At 40.8% G+C, this 13,047-nt stretch overlaps 1 protein-coding gene across 1 annotated transcript in view; it reads left to right on the top strand.

The window, feature by feature from the left end:
• The window catches only part of DGKQ (diacylglycerol kinase theta), a 144,238-nt gene that overhangs the window by 94,821 nt on the left and 36,370 nt on the right, over positions 1-13,047 (top strand). Inside the window, exons 10-15 of the mRNA XM_040417386.1 lie at positions 1,773-1,863; positions 3,007-3,061; positions 6,771-6,832; positions 7,827-7,977; positions 8,339-8,377; positions 8,598-8,713. Of these exons, the coding sequence (XP_040273320.1) occupies positions 1,773-1,863; positions 3,007-3,061; positions 6,771-6,832; positions 7,827-7,977; positions 8,339-8,377; positions 8,598-8,713 (514 nt within the window). The remainder of the gene's footprint in view (positions 1-1,772; positions 1,864-3,006; positions 3,062-6,770; positions 6,833-7,826; positions 7,978-8,338; positions 8,378-8,597; positions 8,714-13,047) is intronic.

Raw genomic sequence — 13,047 nt, 5'->3', positions numbered from 1 at the left:
AATTAGCGAGCCAGGAGCTGTGCCAAATTTATTAAGAGGCCCCATAAGTTTTTATCTTCAAGTGAACAAATGCAAAGTTCACTGTGTTCAGGTGTGATACTTTTATAGGTTAGATTAGTATTTATTATTAGTTATTATACTGTCAGTACTATACTGACTGGCACTATCAAGCCACAACAGAGAGCCACAGCTTGATGGGGCATGAGGTGAGGGCACACCTGGGGGGGTCTTCATTAGGCCCTAGGCTGCCATGCTAAGGCATTGGCACCCCACATTCTCATTTTTGGGGTCTTGATGCCTGACAGAGGGAGCCGCCTTCCTCCAAACCACTTAAATGCTGCAGTCGCTATTGCCTGTGGCATCTAAGGGGTAAAACAGCCTGGATCAGTTCTTCTGCCAGTTCGGGCCATGAGAGCAGGAGCTCAGCTATCATGCGATAGCCAGACTCCTGCAGTCTGCTGCACAGGAGACCCTGCAGCGCTTATTCTAGGCCGTCGTACAAACATGGTGCTGTAGAATGATGCCCAGTAATGACTGCCGTAGGAACACGTATAAGGGGTTAAGTACACAGAAATCACAAGGTAAACCCTCGGGGGAATGTGTCACGTTTGTACACCAGTACCCAGTTTACGAGGATGACATATTTAACAAACATTGTACGAATTTATTTGGTGCACCTTTCACCGACTCAAGTCAAAGCAAAACTGACTTCAGAAAGCCAGATTGTGATATGTTCGCCTCACAGTGCCTCGTGATAAATAGTCTCTTTGCACTCCATATCTATTCATGGGTCTAACCAAAGCAAATCCAGGTAGCAAAGAATAAGCTTGGAATTTTATTTGTGGGTGTTAATTGGTAGTTTATTAATTATCCTAGGTCCCAGTTCACACATTGACTTTTTTTTGTTCTCCTAAGACACCACAGATGTTATGCAGTATGTTATGGAATGGCATTTATGAAACATTCAGAGACACATGAACTGCACATTTCTAGAAATTGCTATGTCCCTTTGACCATCTGGAAATTTGAATATTGGACTCTGCCATTTTAGTTTCCCATCACTGTGTGTGTTGGAACATTTCCTTGAACCTCTTTATGAAACCACAACCATGGTACGTGGAGTGGTTTTGGTGGAGGGGAAATATTGCTGCAGCTCTCTACCTTATGAGTATGTCTGTGAATAAGCCCTAAGCTGACCTTCAAAGGTAGGAATATAATGAGAAAAGTGACCTTGAACGGGCTATTCCGAGACTTAGATTTGACCACCTATCCTCCAGAAAAGACGTCTGTTGACTAAGCTCATTGTTGGGTGTCACACTGCTGGGACCACCACCATTTCCCTGCAGCACCACCATAGTGGAAATAAAACATTACTGTATACACATGAACATCCATGAGCTGTCTGTGTAATGCAAGGTCTAGATGTTCTTCCAGAACCAGAGACACTCTTTGTAATTGCCTGCTGCTCTGGCCAATAGATGATCCTGAATGGAGGAATTGGATTTGTTAAACCATACTGCTCCTCGATGCAGTTCAGTATAATTAGTACAAGTGACCTCTTCACTGATTCATTCTAAGGCCTTTTTACACTTTTTGGAAGCATTCTAGACTGCAGCATGCACGCTCGGTGATCAGTTTTTCTCCCATTGACTGCTACAAATAGTGGTGCATTTCTAGGGCTTTGTGTAAGCTATTTATGGCATTCTCCATGAAATGCTTCCATATTGCTTGCTTGCCTGCCTTCTCTTATGTGTGACATTTTTTATTCCTAGAGTGGGTGTGGCTTTTATATCCATTCCGGTGAATCGGGAGAACACAGTGCAAAGCATCATTCAAGAAGTTCTGCTACAGCTTGGTCATCTGGTAATCTACTTCTTTCTATCAGTGCCCATCCACAGTGTTTCTCCCTTATCCCTTCAGCTTTGTCATGCTTTAAAACCCAAAACGACTTGTCAACTTACCAGAACGAATAAATCAGAATCTCTACAAAGCAATCTACAGTCATAGAAATTACTCTCTAATCTGTATAGATAGGATATAAAATGTGAGTCTTATAGTCCAAAAAAATGATATTTGGTTAGATGTGGCCTCAGTGAACATTTTTTAAAGGGCTTATACCATAAATAATGTACAAAATGAAAATCATACATAGTCTATTACATGACAACCTCTTTCTAACATTGTTCACCTGCTCGACATCGCAGCGGTAAGCAGGTGTAATTACAAGCCGTACCATTCATTTCAGTGGGACGGCTCCTTCCTATTCAAGTGTATAGGAACGAGCCATCCCATAGAAATGAATGTGACGGCTTGTTATTACACCTGCTCGCCATCGACAGCGCAACAACAAACAAGAGAAGGCCATGCTGGCATGTAGCATGGCCCTCTCTTCAACCAGCTGATCGGCGGGGGTGCCGGGTGTTGGACCCCCTGATCTGATATTGATGACCTATCTTGAGGATAGGTCATCAATATTAAAATCCTGGAAAACCCATTTAAATAACGCAGTAGCTATAATTTTTTTAATTACATGCAAATACAAAAGTGTTCAGATCCAGATGCTGGTTTGAAAAATGTAGGACATTTTTCGTGGTACAACCCCTTTAAGGACCACATGAATGGTATATGCCGTAAATTGTTGTTTGTTGGGGTAACCAACAGCTGGACCCCTCTCTGATCCTGAGAACTTGAGTGTTGTCATGTTTTCCATTTGCACAGACAAGAGGCATTTATTCCCTGTTTCCAGGATCGTAGTGAGTTCCTGATGTCAGACACCCACTGAACCAATATTTATGCCTTTATCCTGTGGATATGTCTGCCTGTAGCCCCATTCTAAAACCAATTAGCTATTCCAATGGTAATTTAAATGTGTTATATTAACTAATAGTTATGCATTCTGGTATTTTGTGTTTAATAGTTGTATTGCATGGAGATCACTTCATAGAGATATTTACTTAATCTGTACGTGGAGAAATGTCTTAATGGATGCCATTTCTTATTTTCCAGAAGGAAAATCTAGAGAATTTCAGATTAGTGGAAGTACTTATGGGCAGCAAACAAGGTAAAAATCTAAACTCTAGAGGGGTGGTGTGGCAGATCCTCTTTTGGCTCAGAGTGGCATATAAAAACAAAATAAACCCTGATCACCTTTGTCGCTCTCTTACCACTACTGTTTCAACACTTAAAGGGGTTGTCCGAGTTATGAAAAAAATAAAATATAGCCTCTTGTCTGTGAATCTGATGGGCAGCAATACATAACTAAGCTAAGCAAGTTTTAGGCAAAAAAAAATCTATATTTCCTCATTTCCCTGGTTCTCTTCTAGCCCTTTGTTTACCTGCAATACCAACAATCTCTGCCCCTCCCCCTGCTCTGCAAAGGGAATGAGTACAAGTGCTGCCCTGAGTGACTTGTCTGCCTGCTGGGAGACTCAGCAGTATGTTGTATTTGTAGGACTACAAGTCCCAGCTGTACAATGACACTGCTGATACACACAGGATCTTCCCCCTACCTGTTCTTGTGCAATGCTCTGCAGAACTCCTCTGTCAGCTCCTGTGCCCAGCATTGGTCTCCTCGTTGCCTGCAGCTACTCAGTAAAGCCTTCAGCCCTGAGTCTGTGCAGCTGAAGGGGTTAATGTTTTTCCTCAAGAATCCAGGGAGAGAGCAATAAGCAGCAGCCGGCAGTGCAGGGGGCCGTGGCCAGCACAGTGACATCTGGTGTACGGGCACATACAGTCATGTGAAAAAATTAGGACACCCTTTGAAAGCATGTGGTTTTTTGTAACATTTTTAATAAATGGTTATTTCATCTCCGTTTCAACAATACAGAGAGATTAAAGTAATCCAACTAAACAAAGAAAACTGAAGAAAAGTCTTTTCAAGATCTTCTGTAAATGTCATTCTACAAAAATGCCTATTCTAACTGAGGAAAAAGATAGGACACCCTCACATGTATTCCCTCTTAAATTGGCTCAGATCTCACACCAGGTGCACATAATTAGTAGATCGTTACTCTGCATGTTGAATGAGGCTTGCCCTATTTAAACCTCAGACATTTAGTTTGGTGTGCTCCTGACTGTTGAAGTGAGAGTGAGCACCATGGTGAGAGCAAAAGAGCTGTCAGAGGACTTCAGAAAAAAGATTGTAGCAGCCTATGAGTCTGGGAAGGGATTTAAAAAGATCTCAAAAGATTTTGAAATCAGCCATTCCACTGTCCGGAAGATAGTCTACAAGTGGAGGGCTTTCAAAACAACTGCCAACATGCCCAGGACTGGTCGCCCCAGCAAGTTCACCCCAAGAGCAGACCGCAAGATGCTAAAAGAGGTCTCCAAAAACCCTAAAGTGTCATCTCGAGAACTACAGCAGGCTCTGGCTACTGTTGATGTAGAAGTACATGCCTCTACAATCAGAAAGAGACTGTACAAGTTTAACTTGCATGGGAGGTGTGCAAGGAGGAAACCTTTGCTTTCCAAGAGAAACATCGAGGCCAGACTGACATTTGCCAGAGATAAAGTTGACAAAGACCAGGACTTCTGGAATAATGTTCTTTGGACAGATGAGTCCAAAATTGAATTATTTGGACACAACAGCAGAGGACATGTTTGGCGTAAACCAAACACAGCATTCCAAGAAAAGAACCTCATACCAACTGTGAAGCATGGAGGTGGAAGTGTCATGGTTTGGGGCTGCTTTGCTGCAGCAGGACCTGGTCAGCTCACCATCATAGAATCCACAATGAATTCTACTGTGTATCAGAAGGTGCTTGAAGAACATGTGAGACCATCAGTTAGAAAATTAAAGCTGAAGCGGAACTGGACCATGCAACATGACAATGACCCAAAACATACTAGTAAATCAACCAAAGATTGGCTGAAAAAGAAGAAATGGAGAGTCCTGGAATGGCCAAGTCAAAGTCCAGATTTGAATCCCATTGAGATGCTGTGGGGTGACTTGAAAAGGGCTGTACGTGCAAGAAACCCCTCAAACATCTCACAGCTGAAAAAGTTCTGCATTGAGGAGTGGGGTAAAATTTCCTCAGACCGATGTCGAAGACTGGTAGATGGCTACAAGAACCGTCTCACTGCAGTTATTTCAGCCAAAGGAGGTAACACTCGCTATTAGGGGCAAGGGTGTCCTATCTTTTTCCTCAGTTAGAATAGGCATTTTTGTAGAATGACATTTACAGAAGATCTTGAAAAGACTTTTCTTCAGTTTTCTTTGTTTAGTTGGATTACTTTAATCTCTCTGTATTGTTGAAACGGAGATGAAATAACCATTTATTAAAAATGTTACAAAAAACCACATGCTTTCAAAGGGTGTCCTAATTTTTTCACATGACTGTATATGCTCTCTCAGGCTTGTGTAAGAAACATCATCAGAGCAGGGAGAGAAGCTGACATCACAGGTCATGTGACCCTCAGTGAAATCTGAGAAAGGAGCAACTGGAGATAAAGTAAGTGAATTGTAAAGTCCTTTCATTTGCCTAGTTAGTTAGAACAAAAAAATAACTCAGACAACCCCTTAAGTTTCCTGCTGGACTCTGCTTATCACTGAATATCAGTGCACAGAAATGCTCATTTAGCTCTCAGCCAGTCACCGGCCGAGTTTGTAACTCTGTTCAGCCAGTGAGGTGGGTTGTGTCCGTTTCAGCCATGGACCCTGAGGAGAAGACTGAAGTGGTTAATTGCTACTTCTGACTTGTCCTTTCGTAGGTGCATAGTGATTAGATGAAACGGCTACGACACTTCCTCTACTAGACCCGGCAATCATGTGCTCGCCAAGTGTCTCGGGCATAGGAGAGCAAGGGTTTTAGCATGGTCTGAAAATATGGTGATATAAAGAAAAGGTGTTTTTTTTTATGGTGAACGGATGCCAGTGTATGGCATCAGTCTGATGCATCCATTTAACATATACATTTTTTGTGTATGTTAAATGCATGGGAAAAACGTGATGTCAACCCAGCCTAATTTTGTTGTTCAGTAGAATTAAGGCGATGCCAAATTTATCTGGTTTTTATTATGTTTGACTAGTTAAAAAGAAAAAAAAAAACTTTGAAAAAAAGATTTTTTTTTTACCATTGTAAAAAAAAAAAGTTTGTTTATTTTTTTTCACTGGACTCTGCAGGATTGGAGAACGTGGTGTGCGGCATTTTTGTGTCCTTTTTTTTAATTTTAATGTATATGTCAAATGGAGACATAAAGCGTTATGTGAACCAACCCTCAGCTTGTCATGTCAACCTTAGAATTTTTTTTTTTTTGTGAAACGCATACTGAATTCAATGATGCTTTTAAAAGATACTACCTGTCCCCCAAAAATAAGCCCACATAAGGTTATGTGAATGGAAAAGAATAAACCTTATGGGTCTGGGAATGCTAGGAGGAAAAACAAAAATGAAAATTGTCCGGGTCCTTAAAGGGTTAACACTGTTCTGGAGCCAATCTGACTGCCTTTCTTCTGGCAACGCTGTAAATCCAATAAACCAAGCCGTCTGTTGTGTTTTGTTTTTGTTTTTTAGCAGAGTAAGGGTCCATTGACACGTCCGCAATTTCGTTCCGCATTTTGCGGAACGGAATTGCGGACCAATTCACTTCTACCCATTCACTTGCGGACCTGCACTTCCGGACAAGAACAGGCATATTCTATTAGTGCCGGCAATGTGCGGTCAGCAAAATGTGGAACGCACATTGCCGCTGTCCGTGTTTTGTGGATCCGCAAAACACGTTGCGGACGTGTGAATGGAGCCTTACAGTATTTTATCACTTTGTTTCCTTAGTGCAAAGAATGGTTCTGCCAGGTGAAGAGTTGATTCTTGACCGACTTAACGATGTACGGAAGGTTAGTTGTCTTGTCATTTTCTGATAATGCTGACAGTGGCTAGAATACACCGAGATGGAATACATAATGCATTAGTAGTAAATTACCATATTTTTTTCCCTATAAGATGCACCTGCTCATAAGCTAAACCTAGGTTTTAGAAGAGGACCGTAAGAAAAAAATATTTTTGATCAGACCCTCTAATGTTAATCAGACCTAAGCTTAGAGCCCAAATCAAACCCCCAATGTTAATCAGATCCCCAGTATTAATAAGACTCACAATCAGACCTCACCTCAAACCCCCATTGTTAATAAGACCCTCCATTAGAACTGAGATCAGACCTCCAGTGTTAATAAGACCGCAATCAGACCACCAATGCGCAATCAGACCACCAATGTTTATAAGACCCCATTCAGACCTCAGCTCAGACCCCCAATGGGACCTCAGATTAGACCCCCATTCAGAGGACCTCAGATCAGACTCCCATGTTAATCAGACCTCAGAGCAGACAAAGAAAAAAGTCAACTTACCTCTCCGGCTCCGGAAACCACCATTGCACCTGAGATACACCTCTCTTCCTGCTGTGCTGTGACCGACGTTGTTACGGAGCGCGCCCACGGCCTCGCAGTATGCACAGGTTACAGCACAGCATGCGGAGCCCTGCAGGAGAAGATGAGGAAATGGTCAGTACAGAGCCCGCACGGGGAGCGCTGCATTCACTGCTCCCCGCTCCTCCTGTACTAATGAGCACTTCCATAATTAAAGCGTTGATTAGTACCCGCCCCATGAGACGCACTGACATTTTTCCCTCATATATATATATATATATATATATATATATATATATATATATATATATATATATATATATATATATATATATATATATATATATAATTTTTTTTTTTTTTGCGTCTTATAGGACAAAAAATACGGTATCACATTCAGAAGCAACACATTTATGCTGCTAACAGTCTGGACAGTTTGTGTGACTTCTTTTGTTTTGTATGTTAGACCTCTATCCGGCAAATGAAACAAACCAGATTTTACTTAGAAGACAGCAGAAAGCCGGATATTAAAGTGGAACTCTTGCTCAGTGGCTTGCCAGTGTTACTTTCTACTGATGAATATACCAATATCTTAAAGGAAAGCCTGGAAATAAAGGGTGAGCAGAATTGCTTATTGAATGAAACGTTACACTTCCTTAGTCTTCAGTTTGGGTTTAGAGATTATTGATCTCCCTCGAAGGAAGATGTCTCTAAAGAGCTTAGTTTGTGAAATGAAGTCATCGGATATTTTAACATGGTACTTTCTAAGGCCCATTAAAGTAACCTGAGATTGTGCAGTGCTGACATAAGACAATTGCTTGGACTGTACAATTAGGAGCACTTGTTTTATGAGGAAATCTAGTGTAATTTTTTTTTTATTTGACTTTTTTATTATATTCAAATTTTGAAGACCATTTAAGACCTGATTAATAATATTTAAAGTCTACAATTTTACAGTGCAATTTCTCTTCTTTACAGAAAATGTGGTTACTGTCATTCCAGTTTATGCTCCCCAAGGTAATATCTAGTTTTTAATGTGGTAATTCCCAGCTGTAAGTTCTACATTATAAAATATTTCCTTCTGTGCAGATATTTTTGGTGGAATGTGTAATACGCTTTGACATGTTCTTATTTTAGGCTAACAAATGTGGGGTGTTGGCTAAAACGAAAAGTCGGACTCTGGAGGTCTGTACAGCGTTTGCAGAAGTGTTGACTCCTATGGTATATTTTTTTCCAGGTGCTGTTGTATTGCAGATTTCCTGTTTTTCTGAAGCAGAGCGAATATTTATGCTAGTAAAAGACACTACTGTTAACGATAAGCAGCTTACAGCTACTATAATTCCCCATATCCTGGTAAGTTTCTCCACTTTAGAGAAGCCAAAGGTTGTTTATTGTAAGTTGCGTTATTTCCAAAAATGTGAACAATATAAGGGGGCATTCACACGACCGTATGTATTTTGCAGTCCGCAAAATGTGGATCCATTGACTTCAATGGGTCCTAGGTCCAAGAATGGAACATGTTCTACGGAAGACGACAATATCCGAATTTTCCGGATCCGCTTTATGTGGCTGCAAAATACATAGTCTTTTGAATGTAACCTTACTGTAGACTGAAGACCTAGCTTGTGCTTACCTTTTATTAAGTGTGCTTTATAATTTAGGATTTCATATACCGTAAATCACTTTTATGATGAAACTGTGTAAACCTGGATCTAGCCCTAAATATGTCTTCCACTATAAAATTGCTATGCAGTAGATCGGTAAATATAATGTTTTTGTTAAATGTTGCTTCCTGGTGATGGCAGCAGAATAATTACAGTAATGCAGTGATGTTGTGATAAGAAGTGCAGTAGAAAGGAAAATTGTTGAGGCAATGATTGTCGGTGCCATAGTTACTTTGATAAGGAGTCATGCTGTGATGAGTGAGCTACTATTGACTTCATAGGCTAGTTTTAGACGAGCGTGTTCATTCCAGGAAACGCGCTCTGTCCGGCCTGAACGCTGCTCTTGTAAAATGTCGTCACTGCATTATAATGCTGTGGGTTCCTGTCTGACCTCCGCTGTAATGAAGTGTGCCTGTCAGTGTTTCATAATCAACGTGCCCGCTCCTGTACTGCGTTTTTTTAATGTATTTTATGTACAGTATAAAGGTTCAATTTAAAGGGCTTTTCTGGGGAATCAATAAAAAGTATAAAAATACAATTGTATAAAAAAATACAAAGGAAAACATGTTCACCTTCTGTAATGGAACTCACTGACACATCATACTGGAATGGCAGGATCGGTGAGGGTGAGTATTTTTTTTTTCTTTTTTAAACCTTTGTTAACCCACCTCCTCCAGACGATAATTCACAACTTTTTTTTTTTTTTTTTCCTGTTGTGCTTCTGAAAGAAACCTGTCAATTAGCGTCCAAAGGGGAAGGCGAGCAGCATCAGTGCTGACTGCTAACACAGCAGTGACAGACCATTGAAATCAGCGGGCACTCAGTGAGGGCAGCGTAGTACAGCTGACGGGTTCTCTTTAATAAAAAAAAGAAATCCAAAGAAAAAATTACAGCTATTACCATGTGTTTGTTTTTTTTTGTTTTTTTCTGCTTGTGAATGAGCTTTTTAATTCCTTTCTCATTCAATGTAAATTACTAACATGGGTGTACTGTATATACTGTATTTCAGATTGGATTTCTTGTTGTTTACAAAGGGCTTCTGTACTGGGTCTCACATGACCACTTTCCCTTTGTGTACATATGTGTTTTTCTAATCCACTCCCTTGCTGTTTTACATTTGACCTTCAAAGATGTTTTATGATATCTTAGTTACTTTACTTTAAGCTATCACAAAGGGTAAGCAGTAAAGTAAAAAAAAAAAAAATACTTAAAGGGCCACTTAATCCTGAACAACAAGAAAAGAAGCATAATCTGCTAATAATTGTCTATAGCTTTTTCTGCATGGACATCTACGAGCTCCTACAAAAATCAGTTTTAGCAGATTTCTTGCAGTCAAAGAAATGCTTCTTCCCTTCAGCCCCTCCATCTTCAGCTGGGGACTGGTTCTGTGCACCAGCATGACCTCACAGTCAAAACCAGGGGTTCAGGGAAAGGAGCTGGGCTTAATGCCCATTCACTACAGTGTATGCCCAGAGCACTATGAAAGTGGGGGAAACTACAAATCTTAGCTTCTTACAAAACCTCATCCTTTGTGTTTGGATCTATACTATACAGTAGCAAGACACTGGCACTACAGAAAGTGTTACCCAGCTTCTTCAGGTGCTTCAGTTTCAAATTTGGCTATATAGGGAGGAGATTTCTCACTGTCTTCAAATCTGACATACATTATAGTGGGAAACATGTCTTGGGTTACAAGTAACCCATCTTTCCCAGGACCCTGAAAGGCAAATCTGCCTAGCTATGACACTGTTTAGGAATGAGGAGGGGGATTTCTCTTTGTAGATTTAGTATTCTGCAGTCTGTTATAGCTCTACATGATGGTAACCCATTTTTCTCAGGACCCTGAAAAGCAAGCCTGCCTAGCTATGGCACTATTTAGAGTGGGGAGGGGGATTTGTTGTAGTAGATTTAGCATTCTGCAGTCTCTTTTAGCCTAGCTATGGCACTATTTGGGAGTGAGGAGAAGGATCTGTTTAGGTATTTAGCAGGCCCTATTACATGTCCTTATAATTTGTTACCCAGCTTTCCTGGGACCCTGAATGACACAAGTGTATGGTAGGCTTTACATGATTGTGTAAATCTAACCATACACTTGAATTGCTCCCCACGCTGTGACAAAAAAGACACTTGGCTCGGCATGAATATTTGGTGTGGGGAGGGGAATAAGCCAGTTCCAGACCCCCTGGCAGCAGATTATACCTTAGTCTAAGTTCACACAGCAAAATCCAATGCAGAAAAATCTGTAGCAGATACTAGCTTAAAATACTGATTGTTTTTGGTGGCAGATTTCTACCATGAAGGCCCTTTACACGGGTCGAGAATTGAAATGATCATCTCTAACGTGCTTTCATAGTAACGCTCATCGGCAATGATCTGGCGGTGTAAATGTACCACCAATTACCCGATGAAAGAGCAAAGCGCTCGTTCATCGGGTAATTGAATCATTAGTGCAGCACACAAATCCTTGTTTTCCGGTGGTAGATTGTGCTGTGTACACATAATCTGCTGCCAGGAAACAATGAGACAGTATGGGGAAGAGCGATGGCATTAGCGATCACAAATCCCCATACTCTGGAGGAGATCGCTGCATGTAAATACTCCTATCTCATCTGCTATCAATCAGCAGATTATTGGGAGGAAACTCTTCCTTCCTGACAATCTTCTTGTACATCGTCCCATGTAAAGGGACCTATAATTTGATGGTGGATTTAAAGGGGTTCTGCAGTTTGTTTAAACTGATGATCTATCCTCTTATCGGCGGGGGTCCGACACCCGGGACCCCCGCCGATCAGCTGTTTTAGAAGGCCGCGGCGCTCCAGCATCGCCGCAGCCTTCTCACTGTTTACCGCTGGCCGAGTGACGTCAGGACTTGTATCAACTGGCCTGGGCGGGGCTAAGCTCTGTTCAAGGGAACTGAGCTTAGCCGCGCCCAGGCCAGTGATACTAGTCATGACGTCACTGGGCCTGCGGTAAACAGTGGGGGTCCCGGGTGTCGGACCCCCGCCGATCAGATGCTGATGATCTATCCAGAGGATAGATCATCAGTTTAAACAAAGTGCAGAACCCCTTAAAGGAATATTACAAGCATTTTAGAAGAGTAATTGTTCTCTTTATGTAGTCACTGCTATTTAATAATGTCCACCTATATTAGGTATATTTATGTGAGCAAGTTGTTCAAGTTTATTTCTAGTAGAATTCTGTATTTTTATCAGTAGCAGAATGAATATAATGGCAACGTGACTGATGCATCATTTTATTTTTTCAATCTCTCTTTTCATTTCTTTAATTTGAAAAAACTGAATGCCTTTTTTGTGCATATAAATCTAATATTGACTCAAGCCATGGAACCAAACTCTTGCTGCACCTTGTAAGGAGTTTATCTTAACATCAGCGTATTATTTCATAAAGCACGTTACAGTGATATACTCTAGAATGAGCCACAACATAGCCAGTGTTTGGGACCTTCTAATCGAATATGATTTGGCTTCACCTGGTGACCAAAATTATTACATTCAATCTAAGGTACAAGATTTCTTGATAGTAGATCCAAAGCCAATTGAACCATACAGGTACCATTACATATTGGGTAGTCTGAGTATGGCAATACATCTTGATCCCTGCCATGAGTATTGTTGTAGTGTTTAGTAGTTTGTAGAATGGTGCCCAAACCATACAGCTGATGTGTGCTGCCATACTCATCTCATTCTCTAGTAGCTGCTTATTTCGGGGAAGGAGGGTGCTGTTTGGAAGGCCTTCTGATTTTTTTTTTTTTTCTCGTAGTGGACACAGAATTAGTGACCATTAAGATTCTGACACAACGAATGGCTCTGAGCACTACTAACTATTGTAGAGTTCCTCTTTTTACTCATTTCCTTTCAGTTGTGGTTACAGTGCTATAAAATAGTAGGAAATATTTAAGATCTTTTATCAGTTATCATCCATAACATACGCATACTCACATCATCATTAGGTTTTATACAGTAATATTTTTTTTATTCATTTTACAATAACCTACCCAGTATG

This window comes from Bufo bufo, chromosome 2 (assembly GCF_905171765.1).
Source record: "Bufo bufo chromosome 2, aBufBuf1.1, whole genome shotgun sequence".
NCBI lineage: Eukaryota > Metazoa > Chordata > Amphibia > Anura > Bufonidae > Bufo > Bufo bufo.
This window is presented reverse-complemented; position numbering and strand designations above follow the sequence as displayed.